A 22,999-nucleotide genomic window follows, 5' to 3' on the forward strand; every position below is an offset into this window, starting at 1 on the left:
CAAGGGAGTCACAGAGAAAGTGGTCCCTCCAGAAAGCAGATAAGGGTGGGGAGGGAAAAATGTCTTTGGTGGTGGCGTCGGATTGCAGATGGCGGAAGTGTTGGAGAATGATGCGTTGGATCTGGAGGTTGGTGGTACTTGAGGACAAGGAGGATTCTGTTTTGGTTGTTATCGTGTGGAGGGGGTGTGAGGGATGAGTTGCGGGAAATGCAGGAGACACAGTTGAGGGCGTTCTCGACCACTGAGGAGGGGAAGTTGTGGTCCTTGAAAAACGAGGACATCTGAGATGTTTGGGAGTGGAATGCCTCATCCTGGGAGCAGATGCGGCAGAGGCGAAGGAACTGGGAATAGGGGATGGCATTTTTGCAGGCAGATGGGTGGGAGGAGGTGTATTCTAGGTAGCTGTGGGAGTTGGTGGGCTTGAAATGGATATAGGTTTCCAGGTGGTTGCCAGAGATGGAAACAGAGAGGTCCAGGAAGGAGAGAGAGGTATCAGAGATGGTCCAGGTGAACTTAAGGTTGGGATGGAAGGTGTTGGTGAAGTGGATGAACTGTTCGAGCTCCTCGTGGCACCACGAGGCGGCGCCGATACAGTCATCAATGTAACGGAGGAAGAGGTGGGGTTTAGGGCCAGTGTAGCTACGGAAGAGGGATTGTTCCACGTAACCTACAAAGAGGTAAGCATAGCTTGGGCCCATGCGGGTATCCATGGCCACCCCTTTGTCTGTAGGAAGTGGGAGGAATTGAAAGAGAAATTGTTGAGGGTGAGGACGAGTTTGGCTAAGCGGATGAGGGTGTCAGTTGAGGGGGACTGGTCGGGCCTGCGGGACAGGAAGAAGCGGAGGGCCTTTAGGCCATCTACATGGGGAATGCAGGTGTATGGGACTGAACGTCCCGCCGTCATTGTCATCATTTGTGCCCGCCGCCATTGGCCACGTGGCCACTGTTGGAGCACCCACGGATGATGTCACATCCTCCACCACTGGGTACGCCACTTCCGGTACAGCGAACGCCATCGACACCGCTGCTGATGCCACCACCTCCATTTCCGAGGCCAACACCACAGACAGAGGACGCACTTGCCGACACCGCTGCTGCCGCCGCCTACCCCACTCCGCCCACCACCGACGCCGACGTCGCTCCGCCCACCGCCTACCCTGCTCTGCCCACCGCTGACGCCGATGTCACTCCGCCCACCGCCTCCATAGCCAGCAGCTCCAGAGGAGACAATAGCACCCAGCCCTTCACCATCCCCCCAGACTTCCCCCTTACTGAGGACGAATGGTCAGTCCCCAGTAAAGGGCTCACCTTTGCCCCCCTCCACCCAAAAATCAACGAATACCGCTCACGCTTGGACGTTGAAAAGTTTTTCGGCTGCCTCCACCTCCGCGCTTATTTCTTTAATGGTGAGCCTAACCCTCCCTCCTCCTGCTGGACACCACCCCAAGGCCTCCTACCCTCCCTCGACCTCTTCATCTCCAACTGCCGTCATGACATCACTCGCCTCAACCTCTCCACCCCTCTCACCCACTCCAACCTCTCCCCCACAGAACGTGCAGCCCTCCGCTCCAATCCCAACCTCACCATAAAACCCGCGGACAAGGGAGGCGCAGTTGTAGTATGGCGCACTGACCTCTACATTGCCGAGGCCAGGCGCCAACTCTCCGACACCTCCTCCTACCGCCACCTTGATCATGACCCCACCCCCGAACACCAAACCATCATCTCCCAAACCATCCACAACCTCATCACCGCAGGTTACCACCCACCCACAGCCTCTAACCTCATCATTCCCCAACCCCGCACCGCCCGCTTCTATCTCCTTCCCAAAATCCACAAACCTGACTGCCCTGGTCGACCCATTGTCTCCACCTGCTCCTGCCCCACTGAACTTATCTCCAACTATCTCAACTCCATTTTCTTCCCCTTGGTCCGGGAACTCCCTACCTACGTCCGTGACACCACCCACGCCCTCCACCTCCTCCAGAATTTCCAATTCCCTGGTCCCCAACACCTCATCTTTACCATGGACGTCCAGTCCCTATACACCTGCACTCCCCATACAGATGGCCTAAAGGCCCTCCGCTTCTTCCAGTCTCGCAGGCCCGACCAGTCCCCCTCCACTGACACCCTCAAGCGCTTAGCCGAACTCGTCCTTACCCTCAACAACTTCTCTTTCAATTCCTCCCACTTCCTACAGACAAAGGGGGTGGCCATGGGTACCCGCATGGGTCCAAGCTACGCCTGCCTCTTTGTAGGTTACGTGGAACAATCCCTCTTCCGTAGCTACACCGGCCCTAAACCCCACCTCTTCCTCCGTTACATTGATACTGTATCGGCGCCGCCTCGTGGTGCCACGAGGAGCTCGAACAGTTCATCCACTTCACCAACACCTTCCACCCCAACCTTAAGTTCACCTGGACCATCTCTGATACCTCTCTCTCCTTCCTGGACCTCTCTGTTTCCATCTCTGGCAACCACCTGGAAACCTATATCCCCACCTGGAAACCTATATCCATTTCAAGCCCACCGACTCCCACAGCTACCTAGAATACACCTCCTCCCACCCACCTTCCTGCAAAAATGCCATCCACTATTCCCAATTCCTTCGCCTCCGCCGCATCTGCTCCCAGGATGAGGCATTCCACTCCCAAACATCTCAGGTGTCCTCGTTTTTCAAGGACTGCAACTTCCCCCCTTCAGTGGTCGAGAACGCCCTCGACTGTGTCTCCCGCATTTCCCGCAACTCATCCCTCACAACCCCTCCTCGCAATAACAACCAACAACCTCATCCTCACGTACCACCCCACCAACCTCCAGATCCAACGCATCATCCTCTGACACTTCCGCCATCTGCAATCCGACCCCACCACCAAAGACATTTTTCTCTCCCCACCCTTACGTGCTTTCCGGAAGGACCACTCTCTCTGTGACTCCGTTGTCCGCTCCACACTCCCCTCCAGTCCCACCACACCTGGCACTTTTCCCTGCAACCGCAGGAAGTGCTACACCTGCCCCCATACCTCCTCCCTCACCCCCATCCCAGGTCCCAAGAAGACTTTCCACATCAAGCAGATGTTCACCTGCACATCTGCTAATGTGGTATACTATATCCGCTGTACCCGGTGTGGCCTCCTCTACATCGGGGAAACCAACTGGAGACTTGGGGACCGTTTTGCGGAACACCTATGCTCAGTTCGCACTAAACAACTGCCCCTCCCAGTCGTGAACCATTTCTACTCCCCCTCCCATTCCTCAGATGACATGTCCATCCTGGGCCTCCTGCAGTGCCACAACGATGCCACCCGAAGGTTGCAGGAACAGCACCTCATATTCTGCTTGGGAACGCTGCAGCTCAATGGTATCAATGTGGACTTCACAAGCTTCAAAATCTCCCCTCCCCCTATCACATCCCAAAACCAGCCCAGCTTGTATTCGCCTCCCTAACCTGTCCTTCCTCCCACCTATCCCCTCCTCCCACCTCAAGCCCCACCCCCATCTCCTACCTACTAACCTCATCCCGCCCCCTTGACCTGTCTGTCCTCCCTGAACTGATTTATCTCCTCCCTAACTCCCCACCTACACTCACCTTTATTGGCTCCATCCCCGCCTCTTTGACCTGTCTGTCTCCTCTCCACCTATCTTCTCCTTTATCCATCTTCTATCCGCCTCCCCTTCTCTCCCTATTTATTTCAGAACCCCCTTCCCCTCCCCCATTTCTGAAGAAGGGTCTAGTCCCGAAACGTTAGCTTTGCTACTCCTCTGATGCTACTTGGCCTGCTGTGTTCATCCAGCTCTACACCTTGTTGTCTCAGATTCTCCAGCATCTGCAGTTCCTACTATCTCTGCTGATATGACTTCCTTTAAGTCTCTTAGTTATTCCCTTGTCAAAAAAATGTCAGAATACTATTAGCTTACTTCCCATACGTACTTCCCTAACCCTACTTTGCTGACTTATATTACTGTAGTGATTGGAACCACGGCCTGGTGGATCTCATTGACTATGAGTTTCTTGATTGGGGTTGTTCTTGATTGGCCCAATCAGAGAGCCCCGGCTGACACATATAAAGAGGAGATTCAGAAGGGGTTCTCAATTTTGGACTGCTTTGAGCTGGCTGGTCACAGCCCATGTGAATAAAGGGTCACTTGCCATCTGGATGCCATCCTCTGTGCAGTTATTTCAATTACTTTATGGTATTGCAGGAACAAAAACCAAAAATAAAACTTTGTTTTTGTTCCTGATATACAGCATCTGCAGTTCTTTTGGTTTTTACCTTATGGTATTGCCCCTGACTTTCAGTTCTTCCTGATATTCATTAGTTAATCCCTTCTTCCCAATAATTTTTTTTTTAAATTACGAACCAATCAAAACACCATTTCCCAGTGATGTCACTTCAGGGTCGATTTGGCAAGGAATCAATCCTCATTTCTCCTGCCATAGATATTATTGTCATCATTTGAAATTTGGGATTTTTGAACTTGTGCTGATAAATTGCAAAGCCAAAAGCTTTGGGGAATGTTTCGCTCATTTTCAGCAAAATAAAAGTCAGCCTAAATTTTCCTGTATTTTTCGGATGCTGACATTTCAGCTGGTGCTTGTAAAATGTGTTTGTCGTTATATCACGATTAATTTCCCAAACCCTACCTCTCTGCTTTTCACATTGGCAATATTGATGACTGCACCGTACAACCCTGAGGTCGGAATTAACCAGTCACAAGAGCGCAGTCCATCGTCTTGGGCTGGTTTCTCCAATCACTGAGGTCGCTGCTGTCACCGGGTGTGAGCCCTCCAATCAAAATGGCGGACTACAAATCCCAGAATGCAGCGAGGCCGCTAGAAGCACGCGGTTGCAGAGTCGGTTTGGGGTTTGTGTTGGATGAACATGGCGTCCAGCTCAGGGTCCATTGCTTTGGCTGAGAAGCTGCAGGGTCTGAATGGGCTATTTGCGATCCACAAAAAGAAAGGCCCCACTTCAGCAGACGTGCTGAATCTCCTGAAAACTAAGCTTTTAAAAGGTACGTACGGTTTACAGTTCCTGTTTGCGTAATGAAGCACCACTGCGTCTAAAGCAAACACACGAGTTTTGATTCGTTTCTGACATATAATATGTATTTAATATTGTTGTTTAAAAGGATTTTTCCTGGAAGTCGAGCAACGGGGTAAAATCGACATCACGAAGAGACAGTAGAACAAAGGCAAAATGTATATTATTTTTATGATGTGGAAGTGCTTGTGTTGGACTGGGGTCGACAAGGTCAGAAATCAGATGACACCTGGTTATAGTCCAACAGGTTTATTTGAAATCACAAGACTTTGAAGCATTGCCCCTTTGTCAGGTGAAGTGAGAGAGAAGTACACAAGCACAGAATTTATGGGCAGCGAGATCTAAAGATCACACAAATAGTGTGAGTGGTGTCTTAATAGGTCTCTGTAGGTGATCGAGAGTGTCTGATGGTGTGAGTAAAGTGTCAACAGCTGAATAACAAGTGAAAGGATGATTTTATAATATGATTAAATGAGACAGAGTTATAATTACAAAAAAAAACTAAAAATAAAGTGGCACTGGAGACAAACCAAATGACTGGAATAATACAGTAGGTATGAGAGGTGCATGCCGAGGGTCTAACCAAAGTAAAAATAATCCAAAACTGTACAAACTAATTAATGTAGAACAATCAAAACAATTTATCAAGGTGATGGTGTCAAAACAGGACAGTAAGGAAGATCTTACACATACATAGGTATGGTGGGATCACAGGTAGCACGACCTGAATCCAAGATCACAGTTGAGGCTGTTCTCAAGGGTACAGAACTTGGCTATGAGTTCCTGCTTGTATATCTCAAAGGCTGCCTTGGAGGACCTTTACCTGAAGGTCAGAGGCCGAAGTGTTGCCCGACTTGGCAGGGGGGAAACATTCCTGTCTGGCGATTGTTGCGCAGTGTCTATTCATCCGTTGTCATAGCATCTTCATGATCTAGCGATGAGTAGGGTTTCAACAGCTGAATAATATTAGAACACCACTCACCACATACACAGCAGATACTCATGTGACTCAGCCAATGTTGTCTATCTGGGGTAACGCTCTGAAAGCTTGTGATTTCAAATAAACCTGTTGGACTATAACCTGGCTTCTGACCTTACAGTATTTTTAGGTATTCCATTGTTTCTTTTCAGCTCTTGGGATGTAAACAGTGGCTTAAATATTTCCTGCTGAGAAGGGCAGAGCTTCTTTTTAAGGGCGGTTTGTTTTAAATAGTTCCTAAACAGATTCCAGTTTCTACGTACTTGGAAGACTGCACAATAGTGCAGAGATTGAGCAGATTGTTTTTGGGCAAAGTTTTTAAACTTAAAGTAGTTAAAGTTGCTGAAGACCAGTAGTGTATATACTGTGTAATGCTCTGATATTGAGATATCCAAACTGGGAAGATTCAGAGATAGTAGGAACTGCAGATGCTGGAGAATCCGAGACAACAAGATGCAGGGCTGGATGAACACAGCAGGCCAAGCAGCATCATAGGAGCAGAGAGGCTGACGTTTCGGGCCTAGACCCTTGATTCAGGATTTGTCCCTGATCATCAGATTTCGGCAGAGTAGTCAGGGTTATTCCTGTGGTTAAAATGGGCTCACTATTAGTAATCTTGATTTAGTAAAATTTACATGACTGAATAGTGACAAATGCAGAATCAAGCAAGGTTTTGTATCTGGACAGGAAAGTGGAATCATCCGTATAATATGGAAGATTTTATATCAGGATCATAATTTCATGAGGAAATCAGGAGCGTAGACTATTAAGGATCTTGAGCCTGTCTGCCATTCATTAAGATTATGGCTGAGCTGATATAAATATAAAAAGATAAAATATCAGGAAAGGTAAGAAGTTAGTTCAGGTGTCTCCTGTGGCTATTCCTCTCCCTAACAGATATTCTGTTTTGGGTACTGTTGAGGAAAGTAGAAGTGGCAGTCAGATCTTGGACACGTAAGAAGGAATCTTACGTTAAACGGGGTCTGTCAAGATTTAAAAGAATAATTGTTATAGGGTACTCTGCTGTCAGGCACAAGCAGGAGATTCTGTGGCACTGAGTGTGAATCTAGGATAGTATGTTGCTTTCCTAGTGCCAGGGTTAGGGACGTCTCAACATTTGAAGCATATTGTCAAAGGGGAGAGTGAGAAACCAAAAGCTGTTCTACACGTTGGAAGGAACAATATCATTCACGAAAGGGTTCAGGCTTCGTAGATTGAATATAAGCGATAGAAGGCTAAAATAAAGAATCTCAAAAGTAGTAATTGCTGGTTTACTGCCGGTGCCAAGTTCCAATTAGGGACGGAGAGAAAGGATAGGGTAGATAAGTCAATGGTTGAAGAGGTGGTGCAATGTGCAGGGATTCGGATTCTTGGGATCATTGGGATCTCTTCTGTGGTAGAAAAAATCTGTTTGAAAGGGATGGGTTTCACCTGAACTGGAAAGGGACCAATATCGTGGTGGGGAAATTTGCTATGTCTATTTTGGAAGCCTGTAAACTTTCTGGGGGGGTGGTCCTAACTAGCAGTGAAAATAGACAGATGAGCGTAGTTCTGAATCAGAAAACAGCAAGTTAATTAGAAAAGACACATCAGCAAGTTTGAGAACGAGGTAACTGAGGAATTAAACTGCATTTATTTCAAAGCAAGGGTCTTTCAGGTAAGGATGATGAACTCAGGGCATGTATGCTAACATGGGACTGGGATGCCATAGATATTACAGAAATTTTGCTGAGGGGAGGACAGGACTGACAGCTTTCAGGCTTTAGATGCTATAGGAACGATAGAAGTGGAGGCAAGAGAGGAAGGGGAATGGTGTTTTTGATTAAGGAAAACATTACTACTGTAATTAGAGAGGATATTTGGATTGTCCAGTGAAAATATATGGGTTGAAATTAGAAAGGGATGATCACCTTGAAGGGAATTGTACTTTAGGCTCCCCAGTAGTCAGAGGGAAATTGAGGAGCAAATATGTAGAGAGGTCTCAGATATATCTAAGAATAATAGAACTGTAATAGTAAGGGATTTTAGTTTTCCAAACATTGACACTGTGGCAGTCCCAGTCAATGGTTTGGATGGTGTGGAATTTGTTAAACATGTTCAAGAAAATTTTCTTTATTAATATGTGAATGTATTGACTGAAAATGAGCAAAACATGACCTTCTTTTGGGCAATAAGGCAAGAGTAGTGACTACAGTGTGGAGCTAAAGAAACACAGCAGGCCAGGTAGCATCAGAGGAGCAGGAAAGTCGACGTTTCAGGTTTACATGGGGAGGGGAAGGGAATTTGGAAAAAATAGAGGGGGGGGGGGGAAGCTAGGTGGGATGGTCATAGGTGGATGCAGGTAGGGGGTTGTGGAGATAGGTGAAAAAGATGATGGACAGGTTGTGTCTGGTCAAGGAGGCAGGAATGAGAGGGAGGGTTGGGCATGGGATGAGGCCAGGGTTGGGGAGATTTTGAAACTGATGAATTCCACGTTGAGGCCATTGGGCTGTAAGCTCATGAGACGGAATATGAGATGTTGTTCTTCCAGTTTACATGTGTTGTCATTTGTCATACTGGAGGAGGCTCAGGATGGACATGTCACCAAGGGAGTGGGGGAAAAGTTAAAATTGTTAGCAACCGGAAGGTACTGTTGATTATAGCATACAGAGCTCAGAGGCTCTGTGAATTGGCCACTGAGTCTGCGCTTGAGGAGACCACTTAGGGAGCAACGGATAGAGTAGAGCAGGTTGGAGGATGTACAGGTGAATCCCTGTCGGATTTGAAAAGCTTGTTTGGGGCCTTGGATGGAGGTGAGAGGGGAGGTGGAGGAGCAGGTTTAGCACCTCCTGTGGTTGCGGGGAAAGGTGCAAGGTGTGGTGGGGTTGGTGGGGAGTGTGGAGCGGGCGAGGGAATTGCGGAGTGAGCAGCGCCTATGGAAGGCAAATAGGGGTGGAGAGGGAAATATTTCTTTGGTGGTGGAAGTGGTGGAGGATGATATGCTGGATGCAGAGATTGGTGGGGTGGTATGTGAGGTCCAGGGGACTCTGTCCTTATCTTTGTTGGGAGAGGAGGGGTTTGAGGGCAGAAGTTTGGGAACTTCAAGAGATGTGGTTGATGGCATTATGAATTACCGGAGGGGGGATGTTATGGCCCTTGAAGTAGGAGGACATCTGGGATGTCTGGGTGTGGAACACTTCACCTTGAGAGCATATGCAATGGAGACGGAGGAATTGGGAGTATGGGATTGCATTCTTGCAGGAGGGTAGGTGAGAGGAGGTGTAGTCAACATAGCTGTGGGAGTCGGTGAGTTTGAAATAGATGTTGGTGCTGAGACGGTTACCGGACATTGAAACAGAGAGGTCCAGGAAGGGGAGGGAGGTGTCAGAGATGGTCCAGGTGAATTTGAGGTTGGGGTGAAAGGTGTTAGTAAAGTTGATGAACTGTTCATGCTCCTCATGGAAGCACGAGGCAGTGCCGATACAGTCATCAATGTAGCGGAGGAAGAGGTGAGGAATGGAGAACTGCAGAAGACAGTCCGTTCCACATATCCCACAAAGATCCAGGCATAGCTCGGACCCATGCCGATGCTCGTAGCCACCCCTTTAGTTTTTAGTAAGTGGGAGGAGTTAAAAGTTGTTGAGGGTAAGGACAAGTTCCATTAAGCAGATGAGAGTGTCGGTGGAGGGGGAGTGGTTGGGCCTGTGGGAGACGAAGAAGCAGAGGACTTTTAGGCCCTCCTCATGGGGGATATGGGTGTAGAGCGACTGGATATCCATGGTGAAGATGAGGTGTTGGGGCCGGGGAATTGAAAGTCTTGGAGGAGGTGGAGGGCATGGGTGGTGTCCCAAATGTAGGTGGGGAGCTCCTGGACCGAGGGGGGGAAAAAACTGAGTCTAGGTAGGAGTCCTACAAATCTGACAGGGATTCACCTGTATGCCCTCCAACCTAGTCTACTGTATGTGTTGCATCCCAATGTGGTCTCCTCGACATAAGTGTGACCAAGCGCAGACTCGGAGACTGATTCGCGGAGTATCTGCTCTCTGTACACTATAATCAACGACACCTTACGGTTGCCAACCATTTTAACTCCCTCTCCCACTCCTTGATGACATGTCCGTCCTGGGCCGCCTCCAGTGTCACAATTATGCCACATGGAGGAGTAACATCTCATATCGCCTTAGGAGCTTGCAGCCCGATGGCCTGAACATAGAATTCACCAGTTTCAAAATCTCCCCACCCCTGGTCACATCCCATGTCCACCCCTCCCTCTCATCCATGCCTCCTTGACCTGACACAACCTGCTCATCTGCTTTCTCACCTATCTCCACAAACCCCTACCTGCATCCACCTATCACCACCCCACCAACCTTCCCCCAGCGCCACTTCCCTCCCTCTATTTATTTCGGAGCTCCCTTCTCCCTCCTTGGTCCTGACCCAAAACGTCAACTTTCCTACTCCTCTCATGCTGCTGACCTGCTCTGGTCCTCCAGCTCCACACTGTATTGCCTCTGACTCCAGCATCTGTCGTTCTTGCTATCTCAGGGCAAGTGACTGAAGTGTTAGTAGGGGAACACTTTGGGACTAGTGATCATAATTCTATGAATTTTAAAATAGTTATGGAAAAGGATAAGCCTTCCATAAAAGTTGGACTTCTTATTTGGAGTAAATTTTAATGGTATGAGACAAGAAATTCCGAAAGTTAGAATAGACTGTTCACGGGTAAAAGGATGACTGATGAGTGGGGTGCTTTCAAAAGTGTGATGACGAGAGTTCAGAGGCATTATTTTCCTGTTAGAGTGGAAGTTAAGGCTGAAAGATTAGGAAACAATGGATGAATAAAGATACTGAGGCTCTAGTCAAGAATAAAACTGAATCATATATTAGATATAGACAACTGGGAACAGATGAATCTCTTGAAGATTATAAAGCATGTAAGGGCAATCTTAAGAGAGAAATCAGGAAGGCAAAGAGAGGATAAGGTTAAGGATAATTCAAAGAGATTCTACAAGTAAATTAAGAGCAAAAGAGCAACTAGAGAGAGTAAAAAAAATCAACAAAGTCATCTTTGTGTTGAATCTCAGGACATGGGAGTAATAGTAAATGAATATTTTGAGTCAGTTTCTATTGTGGAGAAAGAAATGGAGGCGAGAGAACCCTGGAAAATCAATACTGATGTTTTGAAAATAGTTCACAATACGGAAGAGGAAGTGCTGGAGATCTCAGCAAACATAAAGCTGGATAAATCTCTGGAACCTGTGTATCCCAGGATGTTGTGGGAGGTTAAGGAGGAAATTGTGGGGCGTAAGCAGAAATAGTTGTTTCATCAATAACCACAGGTGAGGTGTCAGAGGACTGGACGATGGCTAATGTTGTGCCTCTTTATAGGAAAGGCTGTAAGGAGAAGCCTGGAAATTATAGACCTGTGAGTCTGACATTGGTGGTGGGTAGGTTGTTGGAGGTGATTCTGAAAGATAGAATTTACATGCATTTGGAGAGGCAAGGACTGATTAGGGATAGTCAGCATGGTTTTGTGCAAGAGAAATTGTATGTCACAAACTTGATCGTGTTTTTTGAGGAAGTAACCAAAATGATTAACGAGGGCAGAGCGGTAGATGTTGTTTACGTGGACTTTAATAAAGCCTTTAATAAGGTTTCACATGGTAGATTAATTAGTAAGGTTAGATCATATGGGATTCAGGTTGAGCTTGCTAATTGGTCACAAAATTGGCTTTATGGTAGGAAACAGAGGGTGGTTGGGAGAGCCATTTTTTTGTTTATTTGTTTTTGTTTTTCCCCAGAGTGATAGGGTCTTTATTTTTGTTCAACAAAGTCAAGGCAACTTTATTTTCTATTTTGAAAGAGTAGAGTGTGGCTTTGTTCTGTATTTCACCTGGTGCTGTGCCTGTCCTAGGAATGTCTGATGGGAGCAATTTTTGGGGTGTCTTGGTTTTTTCTGTTACACCTATCCTTTAAAAGAGTGGAGGTTTTTTTTTTTGGGGACTGGAGGCCTGTGACCAGCGGTGTTCCACAGGGATCAGTATTAGGTCTGCTTTTGTTTGTCATTTTATGTAAATGATTTGGATGAGAATACAGGAGGCATGGTTAGTAAGTTTACAGATGACACTAAAATTGGTGGAATAGTGAACAGTGAAAAAGGTTATCGAAGATTATAAACAGATCTTGATTAATTGGGTTAGTGGGCTGAGGAGTAGCAGATGGAGGTTAATTTGCATAAAAGCGAGGTATTGCATTTTGATCAAGCGATCAAGGGCAGAACTTACACAGTCAATGGAAAGGTCGTGTTGCAGAGCAGAGACCTAGGGGTTCAGGTACACAAGTGTTCGAAATTTACGTCAAAGGTAGACAGGGTGGTTAAGAATATGTTTAGCATGCTTTTCTTCATTGCTCAGACCCACATATGGAGTTGGGATGTAATGGTGAGGTTGTACAGGATGTTGGTGAGGCCTCTCCTGGAGTACGGTGTCCGTTTCTGTTTGCCTGTTATAGGAAGGATATTATTAAACTGGAGGGGGTTCAGAAAAGATTTGCCAGAATGTTGTCGGGAATTGTGGGTATGAGTTGTAAAAATAGGCTACATTGGCTGGAACTTTCCTGACTGAAGTGTAGGTGGTTGAGGAGTGACCTTTAGAATTTGTCAAATCATGGGGGGGCATAGATAAGGTGAATAGCAAAGGTCATTTCCCTAAGGTGGGGTTTTAAAACTAGGGGACATATTTTTAAGGTGAGAGGAGGAAGATTTTAAAAAAGACGTGAGGGGCAATCTTCTTACAGAGTCATTGGTGTGTGGAATGAACTGCGGGAGGAAGTGGTAGACTTAGAATGTTTAAAAGACATTTGGATAAGTATATGAAAAGGAAACGTTTGGAGGGACATGAGCCAAACGCAGGCAAGTGGGAATAATTTACTTTGGGAACATGGTTGGCACGGAATAGTTGGATTGAAGGGTCTGTTTCCATACTGTATAATGATTTGATAATGACCTTAACCTTCTCTTCCTGCCTGCCCTATAATTCCTGACTTCCTTGCAGATGAAAAATCTGTCTAACTCAGTCTTCAATGTATTCCCTGACACAGCCTCTCCTGCTTTCTGGGCAAGAACATGCCAAAGATCTGAAAGAAGAAATTTCTCTTTATCCCAATTTTCAATCAGAAACTCCCTATTTTGAAACTCTGCATTCTAGTTTTAGATTCTTTTACAAGGGGAAGCGTCAGCACCTACCCTGTCAAATGCACTCAAAATTGTTTTTTTCATTCATATCACCTCTCAATCTTTTAAATGCTAATGAGTATAGGACCAATCTGCTCAACCTTTTCCTTAAGACATCCTAGGATACAACCTAGTGAACCTTCTCTGGACTCCCTCCTTTAAGTAAGGAGAGCAAAACTGTATACAGTGCTGTAGGTATGGTCTCAGCAATGCCTTGTACAGGCTACATTGTAGGACTTCCTGCTTTTAAATTCCATCTTTTATGATATAGGCCAACATTCCATTTGCCTTGCTAATTACTTGTTATGCTTTCATGCTGATGTTTTGCGATATATTTTTTTTTTCTCTTATAAATATATATATATATATCTCTCAAAGGACAGCCAGATCCAACTGTACTACAGCTTTGTGTGGTCTCCATTTAAATAATATTGTTTTCTATTCTTTCCACCAAAGTGAACAATTTCACCTTTCTTCATATGAAACTCTTAACTGTAAAACTTTGTCTATTCATTAATCTACCTGTATCCCTTTCCATGCTCTGTGTCCTCCTCACAGCTTGCTTTCGTACCTATCATTGAATCATCAGCAAATATTGGACAGTGCACTCTGCTTCTTCATCCAAATCAATTACATAGACCACACAACTATTCAAGGCCCCAGTGCTGATTCTGGTGGCACTTCAATAGTTACAATTTGCCAAATTGAAAATGATCAATTTATCCAGACTCTGTCCAGCTAACAGGAAACAACCTTGTGTGGCAACTTGTTGAATGCACTTTGTAAAAACAAATACAAATACACTGCATGAACTAATTGCCCTTTACCCCCTCTGCTTGTTACATCCTCATAGAACTCATAATTTTATTCAATGTAGTTTTCCTTTAATGAAGCTATGTTGACACTGCCTATTTTGTATAGTGATTTTCTAAATGTCTCATTACAACCTACTTAATAATGGAATCCTGCAATTTCCCAAGATCAGAGATGAGTGAGGACAAGGCCAGGGAGGCATTTGAAAAGATGAGAATGAAAATAATTTGCATTTATGGGACATAAAATGTTTCATAGTCAATGCAGTTTTGTTTTAAGTGTTGTCATTATTGTTATATCAGAAACCATGGCACTCAATTTGTGGACAGCATAGTTTCACATGCAGTTAACTATATCACTAGATCATCTGTTTTAATGATGCAGTTCAAACATTATGACTGAAAGATTATCCAGTCACGTTAGCTCTGCTACTTGTTGGACCTTGCTATGTTCTGAAAGGTAGCTACGTTTGTTACGTCAGTTTGTTGGGTGTGAAATGCTTTGGGAGATTGTGAAAGGTATTATGTAAGTGCAAGTTTTATTAAATATTGTCAAAAAGAGACATCATTGAAACTATTCATCTTGCACTCTTGACTGAAACACAAGAAAGCTAACTTTAGAAAGGAACAGTGATATCTACAGCATGAAAGTAGGGTGCTGTCAATTGTTATTAGTCAATCTGAATTAACTGATTAAATTCAAACCAGCAAGTCAACTCTGGGATGTTGCCATGGTAAATGCACCAAGAATTATTTATTTCCTGAGCCCATTTTTATTTGGAAAAGCTGCAAAGAACAGGTTCCTATTTGTAAATATATGATTGCTATCACATACTGTTATCGATCAGACCAAACTCCCCTCAAAATATTCAGAAGGTAGTCTAGATCCTAACTTTTTCTTATTGTAAATGTAAATGTAAGGTTTTACATTCCAGATCCAATTTGATTGGTCAGACTACTGGATTTAAAGCAAAACACGTTTTATTCATCTACTACAGTTAACATATAACAAATAAAAAGGAATTTGAATGACTTAATTCTATTGGGCAACTTAACAGAATAATAATTACTATTACTAATTAACTTCCTATATTGGAACATCCCACAAACACACCCTTGGTAAAAGGCAAAGTCAGAATACAGATTGTCTCACATGCAACTCCAATACAAACACAAGAACACAAGAACTAGGAGCAGGAGTAGGCTGTCTGGCCCTTCGAGCCTGCTCCGCCATTCAATAAGATCATGGCTGATCCTTTCGTGGACTCAGATCCACTTACCCGTGTTCTCACCGTATCCCTTAATTCCTTTATTGTTCAAAAAAAATCTACCTTTTTTTTAAAAACATTTACTGAAGTAGTGTCAACTACTTCACTGGGCAAGGAATTCCACAGATTAACAACCCTCTGGGTGGAGAAATTCCTTCTCAGTTCAGTCTTAAATCTGCTCCCTCTAATCTTGAGGCTATGCCCTCTTGTCCTAGCTTCACCTGCCAGTGGAAACATCCTCTCTACTTCTATCTTATCTATTCCCTTCATAATTTTATATGTTTCTATAAGATCCCCCATCAATCTTCTGAATTCCAATGAATATAATCCCAATCTACTCAGTCTCTCCTCATAAGCCAACCCCCTCAACTCCGGAATCAACCTAGTGAACCTCCTTTGCACCCCCTCCAGTGCCAGTACATCCTTTCTCAAGTAAGGAGACTAAAACTGCACACAGTACTCTAGGTGTGGCCTCACCAGCACCTTGTACAGCTGCAACATAACCTCTCTGCTTTTTATTTCAATCCCTTTAGCAATGAAGGACAAAATTCCATTTGTCTTCCTAATTACTTGTTGTACCTGCAGACCTACCTTCTGTGATTCATGCACAAGGACACCCAGGTCCCTCTGCATAGCAGCATGCTGCAACTTTTTACCATTCAAGTAATAATCCTTTTTACTATTACTCCTACCAAAATGTATGACTTCACATTTATTTACATTGTATTCCATCTGCCAGACCTTTGCCCACTCACTGAATGTATCTATGTTCCTCTGCAAAGTTTCACAGTCCTCTGCACACTTTGCTTTGCCACTCATCTTAGTGTCATCTGCAAACTTGGACAGCCTACACGTGGTCCCCAGCTCCAAGTCATCTATATAAATTGTAAATAATTGCGGTCCCAACACTGATCCCTGAGGCACACCACTAGTCACTGACTGCCAGCTGGAATAGCACTCATTTATCCCCACTCTTTGCTTCCTGTTAGTCAACCATTTCTCTATCCATGCTAATACTTTACCCTTAATGCCATGCATCCTTATCTTATGCAGTAGCCTCTTGTGCGGCACCTTGTCGAAGGCCTTTTGGAAGTCTGGGTACACCACATCCACTGGGTCCCCATTGTCCACCTCGCTCGTAATGTCTTCATAGAATTCCAAAAGATTTGTCAAGCATGACCTGCCCTTCATGAACCCATGCTGCATCTGCCCAACGGGACAATTTCTATCAAGATGCCTTGCTATTTCTTCCTTGATAATAGACTTAAGCATCTTCCCCACTACAGAGGTTAAGCTAACTGGTCTATAATTCCCCATCTTTTGTCTACTTCCCTTTTTAAACAGTGGCGTCACATTTGCTGTTTTCCAATCTGCTGGGACTGCCCCAGAGTCCAGCGAATTTTGGAAAATTACTGCCAGTGTACCTGCTATTTCTCCCGCCATCTCTTTTAGTACCCTGGGATGCATTCCATCAGGGAAGAGAACCCTGGCTTTTGGCTGTAACTAAGTGGGGGTGGGGAAAAGTAGCTTCTAATTCTTCTAGTCCCCAACAGCAACAGCTGAAAGCTAAAACTAAAAATCCAGGTTCTGAGAGAGCTTGACCACACTCATTCAGGCTGCTTCTAATGTTCCAACTTTGTAAAAGAAAACCCAAGGCCTCACAAGGTGTTTACTCTAGTTGCTTTGGTAAATTGCAAGGTACATCTGCTCTCATCAAAAGAGAGGACAAATACTCCTCTTAAAGCCAAAGTATCATCACAATACAAATGAATCACCGTGAGCCCAACTGATGATCTTAAATTGGTTTCTGGTGTGCTTCTTAGTGCAGTCAGGATTAATTAGGCAATGTTGTCCAATAACAGAATTTATCTAATGTTCGATGCTATGTTCTAAGTTTTTGAAGCTGTTTGCACACTGCCTTCTGGAGACAGTCAAAGAAATGTATTGTTTGATGTAGTCCAATTTGTTGGGATATGTGACATGCTGTACATAACTAGCTTCTCAACAGCATTGGGATTCCCATAATCTTACTCATTTTGGGATAGGCAGAATGTCATTTTGGTATGGCAGCACGTCCTGTTAGATGTTCTGCCCGCTGTAAATGATTTATTTTGTGGAAATGGTTGGAGAATTGGACGACCTTTGCTTGGATGAATGTGAGGAAGAGGGGTCTATGAGGAGTATGAGATGTTATTTAGCACAGGAAAATTTAAGTCCAGCAGATTTGAAGTAAACGAAAGCACTGGAATAAAGGAGGCTTAACTGGGGAAAGCACAATTTAGGAAAGATGTCAAGATGATCATCACGGAATGATTGATATTTGAATTGTTAAACTAATGAAGGTGAAATTCATTCAGTTTCCAGCTAGAAAGTATGATAGGGGAGCTACCTGTTTCCTGTATTGATTGCACTGGAAAGGATTGAAAAGCTTGCTATGTCTGTATTTTGTGCAAGTGCATGATCTGCACATCAGCAAAATGAGATCAAACTTGGCTCTGATACACTCTCATTTGGCTTATTTGCAGCTATATAGCTGCCGTAGTGTAAGAGGAATTGGAAACCAAAGTGAATGAGAAGCAGTTGTTAGTTTATCATTGCAAGAACACATTCTCTGATTAATAGATTTCAAAGCAAAGTGGTCACACCTTGGCCTGGAAGTGGAATGACTGTTCCTATTAAATGCAAATGATCAACAATAAACCTTAATACTTCAATATTGGAAAGGTTGTTCTATTTTTTTCATAGTCTGACTTTTTCTGGCACACCCAACGTGGAGTGAAGTATTTACATAATTTCTTTAGATGATACAAATGGTATCTAGGTCACGAGTTGAAAAGAAGCTGTTCATCAATGTATTACTTAAACAGAGGTCTTGAGTATATATTTGGCTTCACTTTTTGTTTCGTAGTGTTGCTGAACAAAGAGATCTTGGAGTGCAGGTCCCAAGTTCCTTGAAAGTGGAGTTGCAGGTGGATAGAATAGTGAAAAAGGCGTTTGGCATGCTTGTCGTTATTGCTCAGTGCATTGAGTATAGGAGTCAGTCAAGTTGCTGCTGTACAGGACGTTGGTTAGGCCACTTTGAGTATTGCAGGCAATTCTGGTCTTTCTGCTATAGGGAGGATGTTGTGAAACTTGAAAGGATTCAGAAAAGATTTACAAGGATGTTGCCAGGGTTGGAGAGATTGAACTATAGGAACAGGCTGAATAGACTGGGGCTGTTTTCCCTCGAGCATGAGAGGCTGAGGGGTGACCTTATAGAGGTTTATAAAATCATGAGGGGCGTGGACAGGGTAAATGGGCAAGGTCTTTTCTCCAGGGCGGGGGAGTCCAAAACTAGAGGGCATAGGTTTGAGGTGAGAAGGGAAAGATTTAAAAGGAATCTAGGATACACCTTTTTCATGCAGAGGGTGATGCGTGTATGGAATGAGTGGCCAGAGGAAATGGTGGTGGCTGGTACGATGACAACATTTAAAAGGCATCTGGATGGATATATGAATTGGGAGGGTTTAGAGGGATATGGGCCAAATGCTGGCAAATGGGATTAGATTTGTTTCTGGTCAGCATGGATTAGTTGGACCAAAGGATCTGTTTCTGTGCTGTACATCTCTATGTCATCAAAAATGTTGTATTTACTGAGGACTATCATCAGCAATCCCTTGAAACAAGGAGGAATATAGCTTGTGTGCATGCTTTTTTTCTAACATGGGTAGTCTGTCGCACTGTAGCTGCCACATGATTCTGACTGACAGTGGACTCTTCTGCTTTTACCACCTGCACTCGCAGGTTGATAATCAACTTGTTCAGCTCTGTTATGAATGCATGTTCTGTGGCTGTCAAGTCCAGGACTCAAACCTGAAGCTTCTGAGTTTGAGGTAGGGATATTACCTGATCTGCCCAAAGACCTGCAATTATAAACAATGGGGCCATTGCGACATTTGGAGAAACAAATGATAGCCAAGGATTGATGAATAGACTTGTCAGTTAGCAGTCAAATTGTGTGCCGCATTCAGTGTGGAGCGCACCACATGTATAATGTAAGATTACCTTTTAGCTATAATATTGGCCATCCAACTCTGCTTTATAATGGTTACAAAAAGTAAGCTACATGTTCAGTTTCTTGACTTGATAATTGCACCCAGTTTTGTCTTGGAGAAAGCAAATAATTGTGACTGGAAAATTTAGTAATCAAATGGCATTTTTCAAAGCTCAATTTTAATCATCAATTTTAATAATAATTTATAATTATTTTTAATGTTTGTGTATGTTATGACACCCATCCATACATGGCAGCTGGGACTTGTTTCTGGATCTTGCCTGGAAGTAGGAATGCTACCACTGTGCCATACTGTGCTTGTGACTCAACCCATTCGTTAATGGGTTAATATATAGCTTAAATGGAAACAATGACTTGCATATGACTTTTAAAGCAAAAGCATTCAGAGGAGCTTTACAGAATTGTAATCAGAGTGAATTGGATGCTAAAAGGAGTGAGATTTGGTGACTAAAATCTTGGTTTTAAGATTTGGATTTTTAAGAAAGATGGTAAGAACTGGTCTGGAATTGGGCTGGAGCCTGACCCCGTGACTTCAGATTATGTCACTGAGGAGCAATAGTACCCCTTTTGGAGGACTCGAGCTAATGGTGTAGAAGCAGGAACAAAAACCATTACTGCAATGTTATGGCTATGTTTAGGCAGAAGTGGAAGCAAGTGAGGGAAGCTTAAAAGAAGACTAAGTTCCAACAACTGCATCATCTTGACCCCAAGATCTTGCTGCTACAGTTTCTTAGTGCAGTGTTCCATGCCCAACAACTTCAGCTACTTCAATAATAGCCTTCTCTCCAACATAGAGCAACATTGCAATGTTCACTAATAATTTCATGGAATGCAGTGCCATTTATAATGGGTGAAATAGTGAAGGAATGTGTGCTTGCATGTAGCAAAACCTGGATAGCATTCATGTTTAGACTGAGAAGTGACAAGTAACATTTGTGCCATGCAATAATCATCTTCAATCATCAAACCAAGGAAGGCAACGGCTTAGTGGTATTATCACTGGACTGTTAATCTAGAGACCCAGATAAATTTCTGGGGATGTGGGTTTGAATCCTGCCTTGGCAGATGGTGGAAATTGAATCCAATAAAATATCTGGAATTAAGAATCTAAATGATGACCATGAATCCATTGTTGATTGTCAGGAAAAACCCATCTGGTTCACTAATGTCCTCTAGGGAAGGAATCTGCCATCCTTACTTTGTCTGGCCTACATGTGACTCCAGACCCACAGCAATATGGTTGATTCTCAACTGCCCTCTGGGCAATTAGGGACGGGCAATAAATGCTGCCCGGTCAACGAAGCTCTCATCCCATGAATGAATAAAGAATAAAGATTCTTTGATGTATAATGGCATTATCACCTCTGATTCCACCATTGTTAACATTCTGGGGTTTACCATTAACCAGCAGTTCTGAATTAGCCACAAATACAGTGGTTACAAGCGAAACTGGGAATTCTACGGTGAGTAACTGGTCTCCCCAAAGGCTGCCCATCAATTACAAGGCACAAGTCAGGAGTGTGATGGAATGTGCACTGATTTGCCAGGTTCGATGTGACTCCTATAACACTCGCTCAAAGATTTATACCATCTGGAACAAAGCCCACTTGTTGACACCCCATTTACCAACTTCAGCATTGACTCATTTCAGTACTGGTGCATTGTGGCAGTGGAGTGTGTGATGCGCAAAATGGACTCTAGCAACTCCCTGAGGACCTTTCAACAGCATCTTCTACCATTGGGAAGAACAAGGACAGCAGATGCATGGAAACACCATCACCCGTATCTCTCAACATCCCAATTTTGGAATATATCACTGTCCTTCGTTTGTTGCTAGGTCAAAATTCTGGAATTCCTTCCCTAATAGCACTGTGGGTATACCTTCAACCCATGGTTGCTGAAGTTCAAGAAGACAACTCACCACCAACTTCTCAATTGGAAATGGGCAACCACTGATATCACTCATAACTTTGGTCAAGCTTTGGAGTTGCAGGGAAGATGGGGACGTACTGATGAAGTAAAAAACTTGCTTAGTCTATTTGAGAGGAAAAGGAGATTGGAAATGGGCAGTAGACAAAACGATAGAGGGAGTCTGGGGATGGTGATTTGGATTTGGAAAAGAGAAGGAATGTCAACAGTTGCGAGATATCCATTTCGCAAGTTGACTAGGAAGAGGAGCTGAGTCATAGTCATGCAGAAACAGAATCTTTGGTCCAACCAGTCCATGCAATAATAAATACACCTAAACTAGTCCCACCTGCCTGCACTTGGCCCACATCCCTCTCAACATTTCTTATTCATGTACTTATCCAAATGTCTTTTAAGTGTTGTAAATGTACCTGCATCCACCACTTCCTCCTGCAGTTGATTCCACACACGAATCACTGTGCAAAATAGTTGCCCCTCATGTATTTTTTAAATCTCTCTTCTCACTTTAAAAAATGTCCCATAGTCTTGAAATCCCATGTCCTAGGGAAGAGATGCTTGCCATTCACCTTTATCTATACCCTTCATTATTTTATAAACTTCTTTAAGGTCACCTCTCAACCTCCTCTGTTCTAGTGAGAAAAAAGTCCTATCTTATCCAGCCTCTCCTGATAACTCAAACCCTCTATTCCTGACAAAATCCTGGCAAATCTATTCTGAACCTACTCCAGCTTAATAGTATCCTTTCTATAAGAGGGAGCCCAGAACTGGACACAGTACTCCCAGAAGAGGTCTCATCAACCTCCTGTACACCCTCGACATAACACACCAACTCCTATACTCAAAAGGTCTGAGCCATGATGGCAAGCATGCTAAACACCTTCTTAACCACCCTAACTATGTGTGATGCAAACTTCAAAGAATTAGGTACCTGAACCCTATGTCTCAATGTGTTGCAACACTATCCAAGGCCCTACTTTTAATTGTAGAAGTACTGTCTTTGTTTGTTTCACCAAAATGCAATGCCTTGCATTTATCCAAGTTAAACTCCATTTACCCATTGCCATTAGCCCATTGACCCAATTGATTAAGATCTCTTTGTAGTCTTAGCCTTCTTCAGTGTTCACTATATCAGCAATTTTGATGTCATCTGCAAAGTTACTAACCATGCCTGCTATACTCTCATCCAAATCATTTCCATAAATGACAGACAAAAGTGGATCCAGTACTGATCGCTGTGGAACACTGCTGGTCACAGGCCTCCTGTCCAAAAACCAGCCCTCCACCGTCATTGTCTCCTGGCGGTAAGCCAATTATGTATCCAATTGGCAAACTTGCACTGAATCCCACATGATCTAACTTTACTAATTAGTCTACCATGTGCAACCTTGTCAAAGGCTTTACTAAAGTCTCAGCAAACCATGTCTATTGCGCTGCCCTCATCAATCTTCTTGGTTACTTCCTCAAAAAACTCAATCCAGTTTGTAAGAGACAATTTCCGTCACGCAAAAAACCTATCCTTAATCATTCTTTGCCCCTCCAAATGCATTTAAAACCTAATCACTTTCAACAACTTTAACACCACCTCAGACTCTCAGGTCTGTAGTACCTGGGCTTCTTGTTACATCCCTTCTTAAACAAAGGGACAACATTAGTCACTCTCCAGTCATGCACCTTACCTGTATTTACAGATGATACAACTATT

General features: G+C 44.0%; 1 protein-coding gene across 1 annotated transcript in view; it reads left to right on the forward strand.

Annotated features, from left to right (window-relative positions):
• The first annotated feature begins 4,881 nt into the window (after positions 1-4,881).
• Positions 4,882-22,999, forward strand: part of trub1 (TruB pseudouridine (psi) synthase family member 1) — a 73,059-nt gene continuing 54,941 nt past the window's right edge. Inside the window, exon 1 of the mRNA XM_020527597.2 lies at positions 4,882-5,016. Within this exon, the coding sequence (XP_020383186.1) occupies positions 4,884-5,016 (133 nt within the window). The 5' untranslated portion in view covers positions 4,882-4,883. The remainder of the gene's footprint in view (positions 5,017-22,999) is intronic.

This window comes from Rhincodon typus, chromosome 20, assembly GCF_021869965.1.
Source record: "Rhincodon typus isolate 14 chromosome 20, sRhiTyp1.1, whole genome shotgun sequence".
Taxonomy (NCBI): domain Eukaryota; kingdom Metazoa; phylum Chordata; class Chondrichthyes; order Orectolobiformes; family Rhincodontidae; genus Rhincodon; species Rhincodon typus.